This window comes from Anolis sagrei, chromosome 2 (genome assembly GCF_037176765.1).
Source record: "Anolis sagrei isolate rAnoSag1 chromosome 2, rAnoSag1.mat, whole genome shotgun sequence".
Taxonomy (NCBI): domain Eukaryota; kingdom Metazoa; phylum Chordata; class Lepidosauria; order Squamata; family Dactyloidae; genus Anolis; species Anolis sagrei.
Window position 1 is genome coordinate 74,122,948 of NC_090022.1, and position 23,647 is coordinate 74,146,594.

Consider the following 23,647-nt stretch of genomic DNA (forward strand, 5'->3'; position numbering starts at 1 on the left):
AGGAACATTTCACTGTTATGGCCCCAGGGCCCAAACTCTCAGTCTGGCATCATATGCACTGCAGGCATCTCATTGTTTGCATGTGGTTGGGTTGGCTCACTGACTGCCGACCACAGCATTCCATTCTGTGACAGCCAAAGTGGAATTAACATTTGGCTACACAGACTCTAGGGCAGAGACTTCTCTTTGTGTTTGGGGCTATGCTATAATGTAACCAAAAGGATCAAGGGAAAGACAGGAGATCCAGTCTTCTCCCCTTTTTGCATTCCATTAAAATTCTTTGTAGTTTCGAGCATGACTTTTATTTTGTTTTGTTTACCTCCTATGTTTCTTGGTCAAAATCCAAAGTCTTGAACAGCCTGCAGAGTTGGAGATGCCTAGAAGGATGCATGCTGTTTTTGGAGCCTCAATAAGTGCAAGAAAGGGATGTGTCATGACTGAAGTGCATGAGATACTAAAACATGTGTGACCCTGGGGCCACATGAATCCCCGGATTGCTAGGTTGATTTTTTATTATTATTATTGCAGTTCTTAACCATTTCAGGCTCTTGCTTTTTGAGTAAAGGGTGAACAGCAGCTTCTGGAAACTTCCAGCAGAGAAACTTTATATTTTAAATAGGTTGCATGGGGGCTGCTCCCTACACTTTTAAAAATATAGTAAACAGTTTTTCGAAACCGGACATGGATTTTTGCCCATTTATTGCTAGCTTGGAGAGATACAGGAGGGTTCTGGCACAGTTCAGTTCCTGGACATGTCCCAGCCTAGACTACCATATATTTTATTTCCTTTAGAGAAACATGCTTGAGTGTACAATCTGACAGATCTTTGGAAAACACATCTAAAAACTCCAAAGGAACTTTGGATATGTAAATGTGCCGGGGATTTGGTTCTTTTCATCAGCACCCACAGTAGCAGGACATCTTACCTCTGGTTGCCATCCCCAGGTGAAGAGCTTTGAAGTCATGCATTCTGTATCATGTTCCCAATTCTGCTTTGATCCAACTGCACTTTGGATGTGTTACAAGGATATAATCTTTTGACATTGCAGATGCCTGACACTTTGTGTCCAGCCATAGGAAAACAGATGCAGGCATCTGAAGACGAAGACTCAAATCCCCACCAGGCATGAAAACCCATTGGGTGACCTTGGGCAAGCTACAGCTTCAGAGGAGGCAATGGTAACCCTCGGTCTGAATGAATCTTGCCTGAAAATCCAGTGATAAGGTTGCCATACGTGAAAAATGACATGAAGGCTATAACAAAAAAAAAAACAAATACCCTTACTGATCCCAACTGCCTCTGACATCATAGAAATTGCCACCTTGGGGGAGACTGTATACACATTATGTTTGGGGAGAGATTTTAGTCATTGCTTTGTTAGAACAGAATTCCAACTTCCATATGAGTTGTGATGGCCTAAGTCCAAATTGCACAGTTGTAATTCACCTGCAGAAGAATGCCAGCCTATATATTGCTAGTCCATTACTAACAAATTAATTCTTTCCCTAAGTATCTTCAAACTATTTTGGATCCATGAAAGCCTCTATTTTTACAACTGAAGACCTCAGCCTGAAGATAATGAAAGATTAATGCTAAAATAAACGACAAGTCCACTGCTTACTATAGCTTGTGAGGGAGGCAGTTGTACATGTGAGCATACATGAACATGCATACACTGAGGATAATGGGAGTTAAAGGAAGATATGCTACATTCATTGTCACACCTACATAAAGTGTAACACTTAAATCAGTAGGACTTATAAGTAACAGCCTTTTCCTTTCAATGGATCTACTTTCAATAAGACAAACTATAAAATTAGCTCATTCTTTAAAAATGTTTATTTTTGAGGATTGTTAGGCCATTGAATACATCATCCAGTCATTGTGGACCTGCATATTATTGTAATTTTTGCAATGTTAGATATACTGGATATGGAATACTATTTCATATTAATGTTTCTCTTGACATTTGAAGGTTCTTTGACTAGAAATTTGTCAATTGCGCTATTGTTTGTCCAAAATGACACATTTTTCATATTTCTCTGTCCAACCTGAATTTATTAACACCACATATATTTGAGTTGTATATTATGTTTCTTTCCTTTTGTTTTATTATAGCACAACTCAGTTGTAAAGGACCTTTTCCAGAGGCACACGGGAAGGTATACACAAAATCAGTCTTAGGATAATGGTGCCTGGTGGATTCATTTGCAGAATTCTGGCACTCCAGTCCAGTGTCTTTAGTAATCTGAGCATGCATTCCTCATTCATAAGAAGCAATGTGCTGTTCGCAGAAAGCAGGGCCAACAAGGAAAATATCAAATATAAATGGCAGGATTCAGCAAGCATTAAAAGAGGAAAGGCCATACAAGTTTGCAGCTTCTCACAGCTTCTCTATGATAGAAAAGAGATTCCAGAACAAGGAATTTTTTTTTTGCTAGAGAGCCAGAGTACAGAGGAAAAGAAAAAGGTCAATCTTCTTGGGTATAGTTGGAAGGCTTTCTAACAGAGGTATCTGATCATCTCCAGCTCTGGAAATTCAAATAAATGCTTGCAACAAGGTGCATGTTCAATTTGCTTGTAACCTGTAGTGGTGGCCATTCCAAGCCTGCAAGAGGAAAGAACTGCTTCTGTATGAGTGGTTCACTACTTGAGATAGCACCCATATAAAGAGAGTAGAATGTATCATCTTGGGTAATGGGATAATTTTCCTTTCACTGAACTTTGCTCAATAAGCAGTGCTTCTTTTGTTCAGACAGAGCAAGGATGCCTGTAGAAACAGTTGCCATGTGAAAAAGCAAAGCCTGCATGTAGTGCTTTTTCCTGGATTGCCACTTTGACATGTCCTCTTATCTCACTGTTCATTGCTTCCATCTTTGGTGAACAGGGCCTCAGCTACATTAGACCAAACATCCAGCTAGTCTGACATCCTAACTGGCGACTAAGATCTCAATGCCTCAGGGAAACCCCCAAGCAAGGCTTGAAGGCGCTAACACAGCTCCTGCTGTTAAGGGAAGCAGAGGGACACTCTGGCATGCCGGTTTCTCGTCCAATATGTCTATTCCGACTGCCAGCAGCTCTCTAGGGTCTGAGGCAGGTGTCTCTCACATCACCTATTACCTAATGTAATGCCAGGGATGGAATTGCAATCTGTGGCCTTCAGTAAACAAAATATGAGCTCTGTCCCTTAGAGAAGGGCCTCCTTTGCCATGGCTCAGCAGCAATGACAAAATATCACATTGTTCTCCAGCAGAGAGCTATATACCCCCATTGTACAGATTATAATAAAAATATATTTTTAACAATATACACTGGAAAGTGATGCAAATTGGAGACTTGGGACCCACCTACACTGTTAATGTTGTTAATTTGCATTGTATGAGTCTACACTGACCATATAATGCAGTTTCAAACTGCATTATATAGCAGTGTAAATGAGACCCTGGATAGTATCTCCTTTCTGATGCTCCAGATTGTTTCGAAAAACAAAAGCAAGCTCCTGCGGTCAGAAAAGTCCACAATCTTTCAGGTTTTCCTTGATGATGATGTCAGTGACTGCATCAAATACAAACTTAACATTTTGAGTGTCAGTGGCACAGGTCATGTGTGAGTAGATTTCCTTCACATCCCGTCTTATGTTGAGTTCCAGGAACTGCAACTTGATATAAGCGCCTGCATCCTCATATGTATTAGGACCTGCATTAACATAGGTAATAAGGAGAGACAGATTCATTTCTCAGGACTTGATGAAAAGTTCTGACTCTAAACTTTTTTTGTCTATTACATCTTTATTCCCCCACTTTCCCCTCATGAGTTCAAGGGTACATTAACTACTTCCTCTTTTTAACTACACAATAACATTGGGAGAGGAGCTCAGGCTGAAAGAGGGAGAGATACTAACCTAAGGTGATCAAGTGAGATTCATGGCTTCTGTGAACCCACCAGTGACCCAGATTTGCTAGTCCCACATCACCTATAAAACTAAGAAGATTTCTAGTCTTCTAGGGAAATGTGCTCGTGAAATAGAGTCTGATAACAACTATGGGCAACGAGACCATTTTCCAGGCATCAAATTTTAGTTTGGTATTGAACAAAATTATCAATATCAATATCAGATAGAATCACGGACCACTAGCAGCTAGTATGGATACAATTCTGAATTTATTGTAGAAACAAGAAACTGTAGATAACAGTGAACCTTATTGAAATAAATGACTTCTGCTGGAAGTTACCATAGAGGCAGGCCCGTAGCCAGGATTTTGTTTCGGGGGGGGGGGGGGTAAAATTTCAGGGGGGGGGGTTCGGGGAGGCTGAGTTTGGGGGGGGGGGCTGAGTCTGAGTGAAAGAGGGTCTAGCCTAGCAAACCTTTTGTATCATTACCCCAATACTCCCGTGCATATGGGATATATTGAGTATGGTGATCAGATCATGATATGAATAAACATAACAGTTTAAATAATGCACCAGTAAGGCCTTTTCGCGAACCACCATGAGAATTTCGGGGGGGGGGGTGAAGCCCTCAGCCCCCACCCCCCCCCCCCCCCCCCAGCTACATGCCTGCATAGAGGCATCCTGGAGAACCTTAAAACATTCTAGAGCTGTAAGAATTTGCTAGGTCCTTGAGGGTGATTCTGTGGCAACTTCTGGCCAAAACAGACCACCATAACACCTGGAGAACTTAGGAATTTCCAAGACAGGATATAATTTGTTGGATATGGGTAGGTGAAACCACAGGCATCAGCCCCATGAGCAGATGAGTTGTACTATATTCTCTCTAGATATCACCTATATTGTTTCCTGATATATTTCCACTTAATTTTGATCAGGACTAAAATGTAAAGAAATAGGCAAGTGGATAAGTTAGAAGCCCAAACTTCCTAAACCACCACACCCTTAGAAGAAAGCTGAATTCTGGTTTACGTGGCAGGGAAGTGTGCAATGTTTCACAGTACACTGATGCCCCCTGGCGTTCTGTTTCCCAAAGCAGTTCTCTCAAAAATAAAGCTACTTTCTGACTTTCATGAGAAATCAGACAATGATTAGTATGATAGGTCTGAGGCGACTTGTTCCTCTCATCAAAAATCACCAAGAAACTCCCATCCATGTTGCCAATGTAACAAAATATGTGCAAGAGAAGCGAGTGTATACACAGACAAACAGATCCCAAATTCTTCCAATTTCTGGTAATAGCCCACCCCACTCTCCAGTTTGGCTGCTGCAGCTTTTACCAAATCAATATGATATGAGTTAGATTGTAGCTGCACACTACAAAAATAATGACATAATTATCCCGAAGCACACTGGAGCCATCTTCCATGTTTGGCTCATGGTTGTATTGTCTGGTGTGATGGGGGACCGACACTTTGCAAAAGCAAGCAGTGAGGGCAGTTGATCCCATAGTAATGATGGAGGAGAAGAAGCCCTTGAAGAGGAAAAGAAGGAAGAGTGGGAAGCTATTTGGTGTTAATATTACGGTGCCCCTAGCTTTCCTGAAGGTGCTTGGAGAGGTGGTGCATAAATATACAGCCACTGCTCATTTATTTCTTTGATTTGTCTAAATGTATGCAATCTTCCACTTGCTACATTACTGCTCATTTAATTAAAATGCCAGAGTCTTTCAAGATCAGCCAACCTTTTAATGCACAGCCTCTAATCTCCCTGAAACATACTTCAAAAAGGAAAAAGCAACCTCATGTACTCTTCATGCTACCTAGCATCCAAGAGCTTATGACTGCCCCTAACATGATAACTTTGCTGTATCCACACCAGTAGACATGCAGATTATGAACTCACCATCATAATCTGGGAAGCACATGTTGAGATGGGCCTTCTTGATCTTCTCCTGGAAAACATCTTTCTTGTTGAGGAAAAGGACTATGGAAGTAGTGGCAAAATACCGGTGGTTGCAGATGCTGTTAAAGAGGTGCAAACTCTCATGCATGCGGTTCTGGAAGGAGAAACAATCCAAATTGCTCTCTTCAGATACAGCCAGGACCTCTTTTGCCTTTCAGTAGGCAACAGTGTGTATGCACACATCCTATCTCTTTTCTGGAAAATTTTCTAAAGCTGCAAGAATATTGAACCTGGTGATGCTGTCCTTCTCATCTCTAAGTACTTTTATCATAGTTAGTGGCTGAACGTTTAGGAAATAATAGTAGAAGAAAGACATGTTACCAAAATTCCAAAGTGAACCAATGATTGTGGCTTTAGGAGATTTCATTATTATTCTCACTCAACTGTGCATTATATATAGCCTCCAAAGAGATGTCAAACTTTTAATTTCTTTTGCTGCTCTTTCCTTGGTGTAAGACATAGCATACACAGACTCTTGAAGAGTAAAGACATCTGTTGCCTTTTGAAACTTTAAACTAAATAACTGGGAAGTCCTCGGATACTAGATATTATTCGTGTTTCTCCTGATAGTAATAGGCCAGGGAGTCATATCCGCTCCATGGCAAAGCTAGGCCAATTTTATTATTTCTTAATTTTAATTTACATCCCATCATTCCTCTTTTGCACTCCAGAAAGTACAATATGATACCCATATCTGTAGGACAGTATCTGTGTTTCCATTTATCCACTTCCAACAGAATATGGCCTCTCTATGCGTTTTCTACGTTCCCTAATACAACTCTTAGAATCAAAGAATAATAGAGTTGAAAGAGACCACATGGGTCATCCAGTCAAACTCCCTGCCATGCAGAAAAAGCAAATCAAAGTATCTGTTGCAGCCTAGCCCCCTATGTGACACCTTTTCACCCAAAATGAAGAGCTAATTAGTCCAAGTATAGTTCAACCAACAGAAATCAATAAACTAATTTTAATTTTATCAATCAAAAGTGTGTTGTATAGAAAAAGCTAGTTCAATAGTATATTCTAGAGTAAATAATAATAATCATCATCATCATCATCATTATTTAATTTCTTAGTAATCGCCCTCCATCCAAGATGCTCTAGGTGATTTACAAGCTAAATAATGATAATAATATCCTTGGCACTATCTCTCCATAACTGGAGGCGCTGAATTATAGGCAACAATTCAGCATCTTCCACCTCTCTCGCCTCCTTTTCAGGGTCAAGATGAGCCTCTGGAAGCATTTTCTGGGAAACATTCTAACTAAAAGCAGATCTGTCTATAAGGCAATTCCCATCATTCGGAGGAGAGCGACTTTCTCCCTTAGGCACTACAGGAGTGAGAGGCTCCAATTCAGACCCCAATTCAGGAGCACAAGGCTCCACCACCAAAGGGCTGCCCTCCTTCTCACACCAGGCCTCAACAGTATCCCTGACATATGGCCATCCAGCCTCTGTTTAAAAGCCTCCAAGGAAGGGGTTTCCACCACACTCTGAGACAGAGAGTTCCACTGCTGAACAAGTCTTACAGTCAGGATGTTCTTCCTAATGTTCAGGTTGAATCTCCTTCCTATAATTTGAACCCATTGTTCTGAGTCCTTGCTTCCAGGAGAGCAGAAAACAAACCTGCCTCTTCTTGGGCTGGAGGTCTTTCATTGAACTAGGCTTTGCTTTTACCCATGGTTTTGTTCATGTGAAATCTGGGTACATATCCCTACAGATACAGGGGTCATACTGTACTCTCCTCCTACTTTCTTATTCTAACCCTGTGAAGTAATGCCTGATCCCATCCTAACATTCTGGCTTACATTACACTGGCTCTATCCTTTACTTTTCAAGTACTGACAGTCAAAATCTTAAAAATCGGGACAGGGGTGACAATTGCAAGACCTCAAAATATTGTTGAACAGTATCCTCCAGTGGCTCTGGCCAGCATAGTCAGAACATTGGGAGTGAGGAACATTAGGAGTTGTGGTTCAAAACCATCTGGAGAGCTACTACATGATTTTCATTCTTGGTTCAATGCAATTTGGGGCTGGTACTCACCACTTCATCATCCTCCACCAAGACCATGTCATAAGCGCTGAGAGCAGCAATGAAGATAATGCAAGTGACTCCTTCAAAGCAGTGGATCCACTTCTTACGTTCTGAGCGTTGTCCCCCCACATCAAACATCCTGCCAGGGAGTTAAGAGAGACTGCTGTGAATAGGGAACCTATGGATTAAAACCTAGAACCTCTGGACTGATCTGAAATGGGGAAACATAAAAACCCATCCTAGATCAATTCTTTAGGAGAAAAGTGCTGCAGAAACAACATTAGCAGAAGGGAATTATCACAGGGAGGTCAGGGTTTAGGAATGGGAGGAAATATGCTTTGAATTAGACAGTAAACTGAAGGAAAGCTCTTTGAAAGGGTTGGAGCTTTGTAATTTTCACTGTGTGTCTTTAGGGGGCACTAAATCCTTGAAGAAATAAGTAAAATGTACTAAACTGCTAAGGAAGGAGCAGCCATGACACCCTTAATAAATGCACATACACAGTTGCAGAGCAGGGCAATACTGTCTTCCACCACATTTTGCCCTGTACAGGCCAAATAGTTCTATGTTATTTCTGTGTGGTTCATAAGCCCACCACCTCTGTGAATCTTCCCGTTTCACTGACTTCTTTTAGGCACTATAGCAGCAGGAAACCCATGTCTATGAAGGAAAATACAGGTGACACAATGGTGTCCTGAGTTCTCAGGGGAACTCATGCCAAGCTCCAAAGGCAGGTAATACTGGCCTTCGTCCTGGATCTTTGATGTCATGAAGGCCATCTTCCTGGCCCTTTGTCTCATCAGGAGACAGGAAACGAGTTTTAACATCACATCACAGTTTGAAATAAATTGCAAAATAAAACATGAAGGAGACAGAGTAGGGACAGGGCCATACAACCCATCTTTTCTGACAGTTGCAATCAAGGCTGCAACTGAACCTAAATCTCCACTGAAAACAACACGCTTATTTCTGACTGAACAGACATTGGTAGGATCACTTGGCCAGCATACCAATTAATTTAGTAACTCTTTGCCCATTGCAGTTGAGAAAGTGGGACCCAACTCACAAATGCCTAGAGATGTAGGCAGAGATGGAGCGTAGCATGAAAGTCCCAAGGGTGAAATTCTTCCCAACCCCCCCCCCCCCCCCCCAAAGCCTCCAGGTTAACAGTACATACAGTTAAGTGCTGCAACCTCAGCTCCATGGCCATTTAATGGATGCTGGAATATTGGGGGTAGGGTTTCAGAAAAATGTCAGGTAATGTTGCTCTAGCCCAGTGATTCTCAACTCCCAGAAATCCCAGCCAGTTTACCGGCTGTTAGGATTTCTGGGAGTTGAAGTCCAGAACATCTAGGGACCCACAGGTTGAGAACCACTGCCTAGCCAAAGAACAAGGATGTCATCTGCCAAGGTCTTCTGAAATCCTCCAATTGCCTTATCAAGTTAAATCTCTGTTCTAGTTCTGGACAGAAGGACACAGCTAGATCCTTCTTTGATCTCACCCTCCACCAAATACCAGGGGTCCCTGGGGTGAGGGCTGCATAATCTGACTGCAGGTGAATTGGGGGTGGGGAGTAATTGAGTAAGAGCTGTAGAAAATTTTGACTCCTGCAATGACCCATCCCCCCTCCCCCAACAAAGGCTTATGACGGTATATGTTGGATTTATGCCTTGCAAGTCACTAACAGGATGTGAGCCAATATATAGTGCTTGTTTAAGGTTGCCACAGGACTCTGGCCTAGATCAAAGAAGCATGCATGCATATATTGTACCTGAAGTTGAGGTCCTTCAAACCAAACTGGGTTTCAATGATGCCTGTGGTTTTCACTCTGGAACGGAGAACGTCCTGCTCTGTGGGGACATACCCAGGTGCTACCAGCCGTCTCAGGTCACTCAAATAACTGCATGCATAGAGAAGTAGAAGATAAGATCTAATGCATGAACCAGCTTTTGGATACCCCTAGTTTTTGTAGAGGACAGTCACCCTAGTTTTTGTAGAGGACAGTCACATTCCCTATGCCCATGTATGTTGCACAAGGTGCATATCAGGTTGTGTGAACTCAAAAAGGTTAAGCCTTTCTAAATGGGAAAAATGGCCAATGTAGCTCTCATAGCTAAATGTAACCACACTCTACAACCCAAAGTTTCACAGTGACTACTCTTCTGTCGGGCTTTAAATGCACATCACATACTGTTTGATCTTGGAAGCAAAATAGGGTCAGCCCAGGTGACTACTTGGATTGGGAGATTGCCAGCAAAGATAAGATGCTGTATACTATATTTCAGAGGAAGGGGCTGGCAAAATAGCCTCTGATTATTCTTTGCCTTAAAAACCCTATGAAATGCATGGATTTTCTATAAATTGGCAGTAGATATAGTCACATACACATGCTTTTGCCACCCCCTCCGATTTTATCCATATTTATTCCTCCTATTCACCCAAGCTGTAGGGCAGTGGTTCTCAACCTGGGGTCCCCTGATGTTTTTGGCCTACAACTCCCAGAAATCCCAGCCAGTTTACCAGCTGTTAGGATTTCTGGGAGTTGAAGGTTAAAAACATCTGGGGACCCCAGGTTGAGAACCACTGCTGTAGGGCTTCATGATTCTCAATATGTCCTTCATTCTTGAACCTTATCTCTTGTATTAGTTTCCTAGGATGACTCAGGGAAGGAGGAGAAAACAGCTTGTTTGCAGCAGCCTTTCTTGCCTAACTTCTTATGCTGCTTCATCTGGTTACCTGTATTTTCCATCAAGTCAGAGGGGGAGGGACATCAAAGAACATACACAAATAAGCAGAGGTTTCAGTTCTGTGGAAAATGGGATAAAATATATGCCTTCACATTTTCTGCCACACACACGATGCTTTGGAGCACCTTGCACATTCACTATAATCTTCTTACACAAGGGATACAAAGGCGAGGGCCTTTTTGGTAGTTGTTCCTAGATATCAGAACTCCCTCCCTAAAGTAGTTAGAATGCCCACTCCCCTACTCTTTTTCCTATTCTATCAGGCTTTTAGAAATTGACTGTAATGAGGTTTTCATGGTTGACTGTAATGCTAACAAAATCACTTCTATTCTTCTGTATGTTTTTTGACATCTTTGCTTGGTAGAGAAGCCAGTAAAGCCTCACAAGTTAGCATGATGCATTTTCTGCCTTTTGGTTGACTAATAATAGTATCACTCTTTTCTGGGTTTTGGATTTCATTATAGCAATAATAGTGCAAGCCAAGAGCTCCTACTAGCCAGCCGAGTCGTTCAGCTGGTACTCTGAGGCCCTCTCAAAGCAGGCTTGGATGCCGGTGTCTTCCCAGAGTCGGCAAATTATGTCGGACATCTCTTTCGGCATTGTGCCCTCTTCAATGGTATCCGCCAAGTGCAGCAGTTTACGAGAATCATCCTGCAGTTGGGAACAGGAGACAAGCACAAGTTGAAATATTTTCTCCCTTTCAGTTTTAATCCACACTCCCACAGTTTGACTGCAAAAAGAAGGACCCAATGTACTCTAAGATTCTGCTGGAGCCCTGGGATCATCTGAAGACAACTTTTGGTTGAGACCAAAGACAGCACTGGTTTTCTTACAGTCCTATTTTTTTATTTCAATCTATTCTGTTTTCTCTTTGTGAAAATAGCAAAACATGAAATTGCAACTGTAGTATCCACTAGAGTTTGGTTCCAGGACCCCCCCCCCCCCCATGAGTATCAAAGTATTTTTGGTGTGTGGGGGGGGGGGGGGGGAGGATTCAAATTTTATTCATAATTTCCAAATATTTTTTCCAAAAGGTATGGTAAGGAAATGGGAATAGGTAGGGTACTCGTGATATCGTTAGTAAATTAAATCTTAACAAATATCTAGTAAATGAATGAGGGGGAAGGAAATGGTATAGAGGACAAGAGGAGAAACATCATATGACATCTCTTTAGATATCTTCAATTCCTCTTTCTCTTTTTTCTGTCTTATTTGTGTTATTTGGCTCCTTCTTTTGATCTTGCTGTTGCATTTTCAATTGCTGATCTTCAGAAGCTAGATCATCCATCTTAGAACTGATTATTTGGGTGTTAATTAAGATGTTGTGCAATGTTTCCAGTTTACTAATAGCTTCTTTGGTTGATTCATTTAGAATTTCTTTTGATTGATCCTCTTCATTATACTAAATGTTTGGATTAATTAATTAAGATGTGCAAGCACTGCCGTCCTTTTCTTTTTGTCCACTGGATGTCGTAATCCTGCAAGCTTTCAGCCAGTTGTCTATTTGTAAACAAGCACAAGAATGTTTATTTTAAAAAAGATATAGAACGAATGTGTTCTGACTCATTTCAAAGTCATTCTCGGGAATCTTCCTTTTTCTTTTCTCTTTAGTCAAACAAATTACAATTATTGCAATTAGTTTAGTTTTACAGTTATTTTTAACAAGAGGTGTTGCACCTGCCTTTCCATTTTTAAGATTAACTCTCTCCTCCTTTTATTCTCTTCTGTTTCCTTTCTCCTTCCACTGTTAACTTTTCTGAACAGACTCACTTACTTTTAAGACATTTATTAATTTCAACTCTCTTTTGTTTATCTGTTGGATTATTATTTCAAAGGTAATAGGATAACGGTCCTTTACTCATTAAACCAATCTTATCAGGTAGTTGCCAGTTGTTGTTCATTCGTTCAGTCATCTCCGACTCTTCGTGACCTCATGGACCAGCCCACGCCAGATCTCCCTGTCGGCCGTCACCACCCCCAGCTCCTTCAAGGTCAGTCCAGTCACTTCAAGGATGCAATCCATCCACCTTGCCCTTGGTCGGCCCCTCTTCCTTTTACTTTCCACTTTCCCCAGCATAATTGTCTTCTCTAGGTTTTGCTGTCTCCTCATGATGTGGCCAAAGTACTTCAACTTTGTCTCTAGTATCCTTCCCTCCAATGAGCAGTTGGGCTTTATTTCCTGGAGGATGGACTGGTTGGATCTTCTCACAGTCCAAGGCACTCTCAGAACTTTCCTCCAACACCACAGTTCAAAAGCATCGATCTTCCTTCGCTCAGCCTTCCCTAAGGTCCAGCTCTCACATCCGTAGGTTACTACAGGGAATACCATGGCTTTGACTATGCGGATCTTTGTTGCCAGTGTGATGTCTCTACTCTTTACTATTTTATCGAGATTGGACATTGCTCTCCTCCCAAGAAGTAAGCGTCTTCTGATTTCCTGGCTGCAGTCTACATCTGCAGTAATCTTTGCACCTAGAAATACAAAGTCTGTCATGGCCTCCACTTTTTCTCCCTCTATTTTCCAGTTGTCAATCATTCTTGCCAGTAGTTAGGGGTAATTAGGAGTTCATTGTTTCTTCGTTCTTCTCTGGTCCCTCCTTCTTCTCTGTTCATTTAAATAACCTTCAGTACCCAGAAAATTCTACCAGGAAGGCTGTAACCTGGGATGTTTCCCCAACTGACTGCCTTGCTAAGGAATCTGCAGAGATTCCTTACCCTTAGTCACAAATCAGAGCTGATGGCCAAGGAGCTGGTCCATCAACCATCTAAATTGCCGTCATGTCAGCACCAGAAGTCAGGGTATCAAAGTATGTTGATGCTCAAATGGGAAGTGGAGCTGTTATATAATGTTTCTTATATAAAATAACAAAACAAGGCTTTTTTTCAGATTAAAAAAATCAAGATGTGTATGGTTGAATCTGTAGATGCAGAATCCATTCATCCATGGATTTCAGAATCCACAGACGGTCCTAGAACCAAGTCTCAGTGGACGGCAAAGCAAAAACTGCAACAGCAAGAACAACCACTGTGGGTTCTAAGATGAAGAGAAAAAAAGATTATTGGAACCAAATCCTCCCCTTACTGTCTTACCTGCCTGGCTGAGTCTCCATATTGGATGCTGAGTGTGCCCATGGCCCTCACAATGGACAACATAGATTGCAGAGTGTTGCTATAGATAATTGCGATGAACTCCAAACACTCCTCTAAGGAGTAACCCTCCTGATGGATGATTCTGTAGAATATAAGAGTAAAAATTCACCCCAGAACCCACTGTAGCTGGCCATTGTCAGGACTTAAATGTGGGACAAGGGCTCCTCAGAGGATCTGTAGGGTGTCAAATAGTAAAACAAGGATGGTTTCACAGTTAAATTGACAAGGATGGAGACACCAGTGACTACCTTTGTCCAATAGCTGTTCTCTGGAGGGGGCAGACATAGGGCAGCAGAAGGGCGAGGGAATAAAGTATATCATAATGCATCATTGTGGAGGAAATATCATGTGATTTCATCCAGTCTACTGATGCAAGGAGGATTTTGAGGCTATTCCTTCCTTGAGATAGTGTTGGTGCCCAGTATATGCTTGCCCTCAGCTGTATCTTCTTTTCCCTAAGTGCAGAAGAATTTCTACTACATTCTTTCCATTCCCCTCTGACACCTAATATTACTATAAAGAGATGCAAAGGAGAAAGACAGCCAGTCATATTTTCCTGCCTGCTAGAAGGCAATTCTGTTCTTGGAAGCCACCTTGTGTCCCACACCAGGAGATGAGTGAGAGAGAGAATGAATAGATTGTATCTGGCTTAATGTTTTGTCTGTTGGCAGGAGAGATATCGGAAGGGAGCACACAGACATTATCTGGCAAGGGTGGACAAAGTTTGGCCCTGGGTTTTCTCCCCCCGCCCCCATATGTTCCTATAGCCTTTCCACAACTTCCCTTCCTAAGGCCAAAACAAGGGCAAACTGCCCTTTCTAGAACCCCCCATTCCATATTCCAATTCATCTTTTTAAGAAATCTAGCCCCCCTCCTCCATTGAGTATCAAAACCCACCTTTTTTCAAAACAAGAAGTGCTTTTAGGGAGGGGGTGTATTTGGAGTGGTCCCTGTAGCCCTACACGAACAATAAACTGGCCCCATTTTTGCTGTAGAGGGAATTCCTGACCAATTTATCTGAATGATATGGCTATTTGGAGGTAGCACATTCAAGTCAAGTTTCCAAGTATTATACAAAGTAGTTCTGTAACACATAGAACAATGCACTTTTCTGTAGAGCCAAAGGCATTGTGCTACGTTATTGGCCACTTCTAGATGGAAGTGGTAAAGTGCTTATTGCCATAGTAGTTGACTTATTAAGTTATCCATCTTGGTATACTTTCACCATTATTTCTTAAGAGATGATGTGGCAAAGATAAAAATACAACTACTTACTTCATTTGTTTGACAATGGTGCTTTTGCCAGATTCTCCAGCTCCTGGGGAAACAGAAATGGAGACTAATGTCTTCTGTCTCCAGAACCAAGTTCTGTCTATGTTATAGATTCCATGGCACAAAATACACACCAGGTGACCACAGCAGGTTACAGTGGCAGAAAGTGGCTTCTTGGTCAGTGAGGCAATGAAACCATTCCACGTTTTGCTACCTTTAAAGGTACTGTCCAAAGTTCTGGGCCTAATTTAAGAATAGGTTTAGCAACTTGGAAAAAACTTTTAGAGCATGAATTAAAGACTGGAATGAATTTACCACCCTAATGATAATGGGAATCATTTGCTACTACTGGCAGGTGAGTTTCATAGAAACAGTTTTTCACCCCCTCTTTCCAAATCTACAAATGTGCTGTTTTCCTTTTTCACACTTCCAACAAAAGTGGCACAAGATGCTTTTGCCCAGTGATAGAGCACACAGGTTATGTATTGAAGCTTCCAAGTGTAGTCCTAAGTAACTTCAATTTAAGGATCGTGGCTGGGTATGGTCTTCGGCCAGCCATGATCCAGAAGCAGGTTAGAAGAAGCAACATATTTGTCAGTCTCTTATGTGACCTAAAAAGGCTTTACTTGTATTTGAAGTACATCAGTTCTTCATGTGAAACTATGGTTTTGGATTTCATTTAGGGGCAATCCTTTTCCAGAACTTCTTCAGCACCATCAGATTTATTTATTTATTTATTTATTTATTTATTTACTGCACTTGTAGACCGCCGTTCTCAGCCCTAGGGCGACTCACGGCGGTGTACAACATGTAAAAACAGGTACAATTTACAGCATAAGCAATATCACAACAACATTAAACAACATCACTATCAATAATACAATTACACTAAATCATTCGCGACGTCTCATTATTGAATCACAATCCAAATCTCGTTATCCATGTTCCGTTCCAATCGTCATTGCCAGTTATTGCAGCACTTACTCAAACGCCTTCTCAAACAACCACGTCTTTAGTCTCTTGCGGAATGACATAAGGGAGGGCGCCAGTCTGATGTCCACAGGGAGGGTGTTACACAGCCGGGGGGCCACCACCGAGAAGGCCCTATCCCTCGTCCCCGCCAGGCGTGCCTGTGAGGCAGGCGGGATTGAGAGAAGGGCCTCCCCGGACGATCTCAAAGTCCTCGTGGGCTCATAGGCCGAGATGCGGTCAGACAGGTTTCATGTTTACCACTTTATAGCATTTCCACAGAGTTCCATTTTGGACAAGCACAACCAAATATGCTGGTACAAAGGACAGTAGTTGGGGAATCCACATTTTCAGTGCTCCCTTAGTTAAAATACCTTTATCCCCCAGTAGAAAAATAACAGTGTACCAAACTGACCTTGGAAATAACATGCCACAAACAACATGGCTAAATGTAACAGGTGGCTTTTTGTGGTAATCAGGGCATCTTTTTTTTTTTTTTTTTTTTTTTTTGCTGAAGTGACTATATAGTTTGAACATTCATTATCCCAAATATTTGAGACCAGAAATGTTTTGAATTTCAGGGTTTTTTAGATTTTGAAATACCTGCATTTGCATATGCATGCATTATGACATATTTTAGAGATGGGACCTAAACACAAAACTTATTGATGTTTCATATATGTTTTATACAGTGCACATTACCTGCATGTTCTTTTGTATGCAACGTTTCAATAATTTAGTAGGTTTGCATACATTACATTATCAGAAAGTAAATGAACCATTATCTCAGCAACCTATTTGGATTTTGAGTATTTCAGATTTCAATATTCCAAATAATCTGCTACAGTTCAACCTGTAACAGATTAATGAGGCTGGGGGTAGGATTATAATGAAATCTGGAGGGGGGGGGGGATAATTTAAAAAGCAATTTCTCTTGTACAGAGCAGGCTAGTGTAGAACTCTTCTGGCTAAAATGCCAGTTTTCTTTGCGGGGAGATTTTTAAAGAAGGGAATTATTTTAAAAGAGCACGGGAATCCCTTGTAGTCTGATGTGGCCCCATGCGCTCCATTACTTCTAGAGTGTTACAGAGTGTTTATTTTTTGTTCCACCATGTATTTGAAAATATTGTGGGGCCAAGAAAGATGTCTGGCATGAGCTGAGGTTTGAAACCAAACTGCCTTGCAGATTATATAATTCATGGTAATTAACCTCAGAAAAATAAACTTGGAAAACCTCTTAGAATGTGGACAAGTAGAACAGCACAATCCAAACTTCTGTGATTTATTTTAGTAGCTTTCAGATATGGAATTACAACATGTATAGCCTATGCATTTAATGCAGGTTAAGAATGTTTTTATTTTTATTTTTAAGTAGAGCATCAACCAGACTTTAATTTCAGTAAGAATCAGCAACAAAAGAGAAATCATCCTTCAAATGACTTAAACCTTGGCTTGACCTTTAAAAAAAGCTGATGCAACTTCAAAATTCACAGAGGTACAGAGTGTACACATACATATCTCCATGCTATGGTGTCCTTTGTATTCAGATGACTGCACATCCAGGAATAAGAGCAAGCCAAGCTATGATGTACCATATTTACTTGAATCTAATGCTCACCTTTTTTAACTAAATAGCATTGCCAAAATTAGGATGCATGTTAGATTCATGTAATATGATAATCTTAGTGCTGAGCCAAAGCAAAAGAGGAAGTTACTTCAGGAGCTGTACCTGGAGCTCCTCTTTGAGGGACACCACCTCTAATTTAATTGCCATGGCTCAGTGCTGTGCCAGTCTGAGATTTGTAGTTTAGTGAGGCATCTGCCTTCTTTATCACCCCTTATTATACCGAACGACAGCCCCATGACCCCATAGCATTAAGCCAGGGCAGTTAAAGTGGATTCATTCTACAGCATAGATGCACCCCAAAGTTTTCTTTTCAATTGCTGAAAGCTTTGATGTTCAAACACTTTCATTTTTGAAGAAGGAATTATAGGTATGCAGCCACGGTAATGCATGCCTTTCTGTCCAAATGACAAAGAATGCACTTTTTACTACTGAGCATTACATTTGACAGCAAATACAAAAACGTTTCAGGGTTTTGAAAATGGAGGTGCACATTAGATTTGATGATGCATTGGATGAGTAAATTCGGGTATTTTCTGTTATAGCTGCAACCTTAAATTCAGCTCTTTCAGATCCTTCATCTTTGGCAGGTAACTATTGAAGGGCAGGTTTATTATTGAGAAGTGATTAATGGTGGGGTGGGGGGAGACAGAGCCCAGAGAAGGAGTGAGGATGCTCTTACGCATGGTAACAACTGACATCAGTCTGTCTTTTATTATCATAATAAGCAAACCTTGTTTCCTTGAGCTGAGGGCATGTTGGCTTTTTGGGATGCTCTGTTTTAAAACATACATCTCTTCTCTCTCTTTATTTCTCTTGGCCAGTTTCCAATACTAATAGCTTCTCTCTAGATATTGCTCAAACTGGTGTTACATCAAGTGAGCTATAGAGGATTACCTGGTCTGAAAGGCTTTGGGATATGATGACTGGAGGATTGATCACCTTCATGGCTCCGATAATGATATCTGGACATGGATAAATTATCACAATGCCCTCACCATGAAAGTGGTGCACAATGGCCACCCAATTTTACAGAAATGCAGCAATTGAGACAGTGAATAGCAAACTCTTTCCCCTGTGTGGAAAAAACTAGGGATCTGTTTTCTGCCCTATGACTTCCAAAACTGTGGTTGTCCTCCAAGACTCTTGTAGTTTGTTTGTTTTCAGCTTAAGGCAACTCCGATGGTATCTCTCATGACTTGCCTGTCATTTCCTACTTATGGCAACCGTAGCATGAACCTTTTGTGTGTGTCCTTTCTTTTTGGCAATACTTGTTCTTTGTTTGATGCTGTGAGGGTGTGACTTGCCCAAGGTCACTTTGGGGGACTTTCATAGTTAAGCATGGATCAAACCCTGATCTCCTGGAATCCTAGTTCAGCACTCGAACCCCTACACCAGGTTCGACAGGTTGTACAGGTTGTACAGGTTGACAAAAAGTCCAAACCATCACACCAAAACAAAAATAGATGTGGCCACAAGTTTGCTTCTGATTTTTTTTAAACAGGCCTTTTTCAATATTAGTACAAGAGATTTCTGTGACACATTTAAAAGAGAAACTGCCACCCTGGAGGTTTCAGAGTGAGGCGGTTAACTCTATTTTGTCAGGAAAGGGGGATTTCTAGTGGGAGCTGTAAAAATAATTGGTTTGGAAATGGTGGTACATGGAGCCCCAAAATGATATTTTTTGCCCAGTTTTGGTTTAGACCCTGAACTATGGAGGCAAACTCCACCAGAATATGGAAAAGAGCAGCAGAGATGCTGCAAAACTCTTTTCTGAGTTTCCCATTACAGTCAATGAAAAGAGGCTATAATGGGATGAGTATATGATTATCAGCATTTTATTCTCCATTCCTTAGGCTTTCAAGAGCTGAGTTACAAATGCTCGTGTGTAGAGAAACAAAGAGGCTGACTCCAAGCTGATGGTTATATCCTTTCATGTCCCTACCTGCAACTTGCTACTCTTCTCTTTCTATATCTCTCATGCAATAGACATTGATTGACATTGATCCTGCTGTGTTAGAGGGTTTAGAGATGTTTACAGTTCTGGTACTACCTTATATACTTATGTATAAGTCAAACATGAAGTAGACTTATACATGATGTCAAGGGCAGGTTTGGGGGGAGGCAACATTGTGTGTGGTGATATGATCCATGGATAAATTGGGAGTCATTCTGCAGAGAGGGGAACGTATTTATTTATTTACTTTATTTCTATACTGCTTTTCTCAGCCCTCAGGAGACTCAAAGCGGTGAACAACATCAATACAAAACATCACAAAGCAAGTATAGGCCAATTTAAAACAATTATAACATAAATCATTAACATCAGTATAACAATCATTAGTGCCTCAACAGTAAAATCAGAATCCAGTTTCGTCATCCATTATTCCGTATTCCTAGATTCAATTACACTGTTTAATCAAATGCTTGTTCGAACAGCCAGGTCTTCACTTTCCTCCGAAATGCCAGCAGGGAGGGGGGCAATCTGATATCTGCAGGCAGGGCGTTCCACAGCCGAGGGGCCACCACTGAGAAGGCCCTGTCTCTCGTCCCTGCCAAGCCTCTGATGCAGGCGGGATAGAGAGCAGGGCCTCCCCAGATGATCTTAGTGTCCTAGTTGGTTCATAGGAGGAGATGCGCTCAGAGAGGTAAGTAGGGCCAGAACCAGTTGGCATCTCAGTGAGCCATCAGGTCCTGGCTACTGCTGTCACTGCCAGTGTCCTACCCAAGCATGTTAAAAAAGACCTCTTGTCACTCTACTCAGAGGAAGGGATAGTTCCATTTTTTGATAAAAAACATTTATCAAAAAAAAAAGGAACCAGCCTCTTCTCTGAGTAGAGTGGCAAAAGGTGGGAACGTAGTCCATCCTGGGAGAACTTAAAAGAAGCACCAACCCCCTCTACTCCCTTGGCTCTCCTTTGAGGAAAACATCAAAGAGTCTTCACATCTGCCATTTTCATGACCAGGCCTTCAAAAAACCCAGAAGAGCCATGACAGAGAGAAAAGAGGGGGTTGGCGATTATTTTAGCTTTTCTGGGGACAGACAGAGTAGGGAATGACTCCTTCTTTGCAAAGTAAAGTACTTATATTGGCTTATGGAGAAATCAATCCAGCTTTCTGAGTGGTCAGATTTTTGATTAAACTTTCTAGACTTATCCATGAGCATATGCAGTAGATTTAGTTCATTGCATCTATTTCTAAGCAGGGTCTGCTATCTACACGTCAAGCAACTAGGAGCATGGATCATACTATCCCACAAAAATATGTGTGTTTAAAATCATGCAGGAGGAAAGACTCAGATACATTTATAACTCACAGGTCTTAAATGTGCAAGGGAATTGGTGGAAGAATTCAGACAGGAAAACAATTGAGTCATCAAGATCTCCAGTTGTGAAGCCAGAAGGTTCTCCTTTAACTTTTTGAAAGGTGTACAGTTGTCACCATCCCATTACATTCCCCCCCCCCCCAAATAGGATCTTCCAAGGGGAACAAAAAAGCATGATGTTAGCACCACCTTATTTTTCTAAACAGTTCTCTCTTATCACCTCATCAGATGACTGGTGACAGGAAGTGGCAGTGCTCTGTCTCACTGCAGGGCGGGGGAAATCCAGCACCCCATGTCTTGCATTGTCCAGATCCATGGTAGGGCAATCATTTGGTGGGGGGAGGGGGAGTGTGAGTGCACATGGTGCATGCGGCTTCCCCTTTAAAGAGTTAAATAACAACATGGGAAGCCTCCTGGGTTGTTGTGGTGGCACGCTGGTTCCACCCTCTTTCACCCACGGAGCCAGCATAACGTTGTCTAATGGGAGCCAGCTGGCTCCATGGGTGACTGGGGCTAGATTGGCATATGCCATTGATTTTAGCCCCGTATGATGAGGTTGTTAGTTTCAGTTTTCTGGTAGGGGTATATGAAGACCTCTGGGGTGGGTGCCATCCTTGCACTGAAGGCCTTCTCCTTTTCAAAGGGGAAACTGTCCAACACCCTCTACCAAATGTTCTACACACACCAGACTAGGTTCAAAAGGGAGACCATGCCAAAAGACAAGCAGGAAACAGCACAATTCTCACTATTTGCTTTGTGGATGCACTTACCAAGGAGAAGCAGCTTGACTGTCCGAGCATCCTTCTCTCCATCTTCCTTCAGCTTCTTTTCTAATTCACGGGAATGTTTTTCCTCAGCACTGGCACCTGCTCCCATTGCCCTTATTTTTATCAAGCAAACGGAAATCTCAAGAAAGCCCCCAGGGGCCTCCAGTGCCCTTTTGGTCTGACCCAGCCTTATTCAAGACACAGCCTTATCAAGAGCCTTCCTGTCCCTTAAAATGTTCTAACCTTCCCTGCAAGTTGGTCCCTCCCTTCCTTCCAGCACCAGGTGTTTGCTGGCTCAGGGGGATTTGCCACTCATGAAAATCAGTTGTGCAAAGTGACCCAGTATGAAGGGCAGTTGAAGAAGGCCAGGGTACAGGGCACCCACAGGGCCTCTCCCTTCATCTAATTGGACTTGCTGTGCTCAGCAGCTGCTTAAAGCCATTCTGGAAATAAAGCTCCTCAAATCCCCCCACATGTTATAGTCAGCAGTTTCCACCTTCCATCTGCTCGCAACCTGGAGAGACACGTCAATCTTAGATAAAGCCAATTCCCTCTTTCCTAGCCATGGCTCCATTCTCCAGCTATGCTGCAAGAGACAGATTTGTAGTAGATCCATGTGCTTCAGGGTCACTTTGGCATTAAAAGAATGATCACAGCATGAAAGTGGAGAGTTAGTTGGCGTAGTTACCCTCTCTTCGTTGTCATGTGTACATCACACCATCTGGAGAAAAAGAATGGACTCCAAAAAAAGTCCAAAATAAAATGGCTAATAAAACTGCTAAACAAGGACCAAAACTGGGAAGCCAATAAAGATCCAGTTGTGGCCATTACTGCCCTACCATTCACAATGTACACAGCACTCTTTCGGTTTGCATGGGGATGCTTAATTCCAAGTCAAGCTGTCTGCAAATCCTTAGTCTGTCGTGCAGCTTCCTATTTATTCAACTGGCATGAGGAGGGCACACTTAAGGCTGATTTTGTGGTATTGATCATTGCAACCTTTGGAACTTTTTGGAACTAGATTTAATAATTACACCTTATTTGACATCGCAGATATTTTTGTGCAAGTTTAAGACTGAATGACAAATTTTGTGCCCATCCCTCCCCGCTCCCACAGTAAAATGCTGGGTTTAATATATTTTATGTGGCACTTGATGTGAAGCATTTTTAAAAGACTGTAGGTGCTACTGCTTGAATCTTTGTTCAAACATTTCATAGCTCATTTTGTTGTTCATTCGTTCAGTCATCTCCAACTCTTCGTGACCTCATGGACCAGCCCACGCCAGAGCTCCCTGTCAGCCGTCACCAATCCCAGCTCCTTCAAGGTCAGTCCATTCACTTCAAGGATGCCATCCATCCATCTTGCCCTTGGTCGGCCCTTCTTTCTTTTTCCTTCCACTTTCCCCAGCATAATTGTCTTCTCTAAGCTTTGCTGTCTCCTCATGATGTGGCCAAAGTACTTCAACTTTGTCTCTAGTATCCTTCCCTCCAATGAGCAGTCAGGCTTTATTTCCTGGAGGATGGACTGGTTGGCACTCTCAGAACTTTCCTCCAGCACCACAGTTCAAAAGCATCATAGCTCATACTAATAGCTAAACTCTAGTAATGAATCCTGATGAGAGGGAAGGAGTTGTAATATTGTGGAAGTTAACACCATTGGTTAGCAGGTACCCTGAACAGAGGCTGAAGATATACTGTACAGTGTGCTATTGGATCCACTTATGTCTCTCAATATCAGATTCTGGGGGTAAGTCTCGAGGAGAGTATGCTGCTTTTGTGCCCTGTTTGTGAACCTTTGCATTTCATCTGGCTGACCTCTGGGTTCAACAATACATTAGTTTATCTCCATGGGTAATGAAATGCTGGGTGAGAAGGAACCCTTCTTGATCTGATAATCTTGC

At 41.9% G+C, this 23,647-nt stretch overlaps 1 protein-coding gene across 1 annotated transcript; it reads right to left on the reverse strand.

Moving 5' to 3' along the window:
- Positions 1-1,822: 1,822 nt before the first annotated feature.
- GNAT1 (G protein subunit alpha transducin 1) lies at positions 1,823-22,835 on the reverse strand. Its single transcript, XM_060765751.2, has 8 exons — positions 21,750-22,835; positions 15,065-15,107; positions 13,730-13,871; positions 11,133-11,290; positions 9,664-9,792; positions 7,901-8,030; positions 5,795-5,948; positions 1,823-3,697 (listed from the first exon to the last, which is right to left on the reverse strand). The coding sequence occupies exons 1-8, from the start codon at positions 21,853-21,855 to the stop codon at positions 3,507-3,509; spliced, it is 1,053 nt and encodes a 350-aa protein (XP_060621734.2). The 5' UTR covers positions 21,856-22,835; the 3' UTR covers positions 1,823-3,506.
- Between the last annotated feature and the right edge of the window lie 812 nt (positions 22,836-23,647).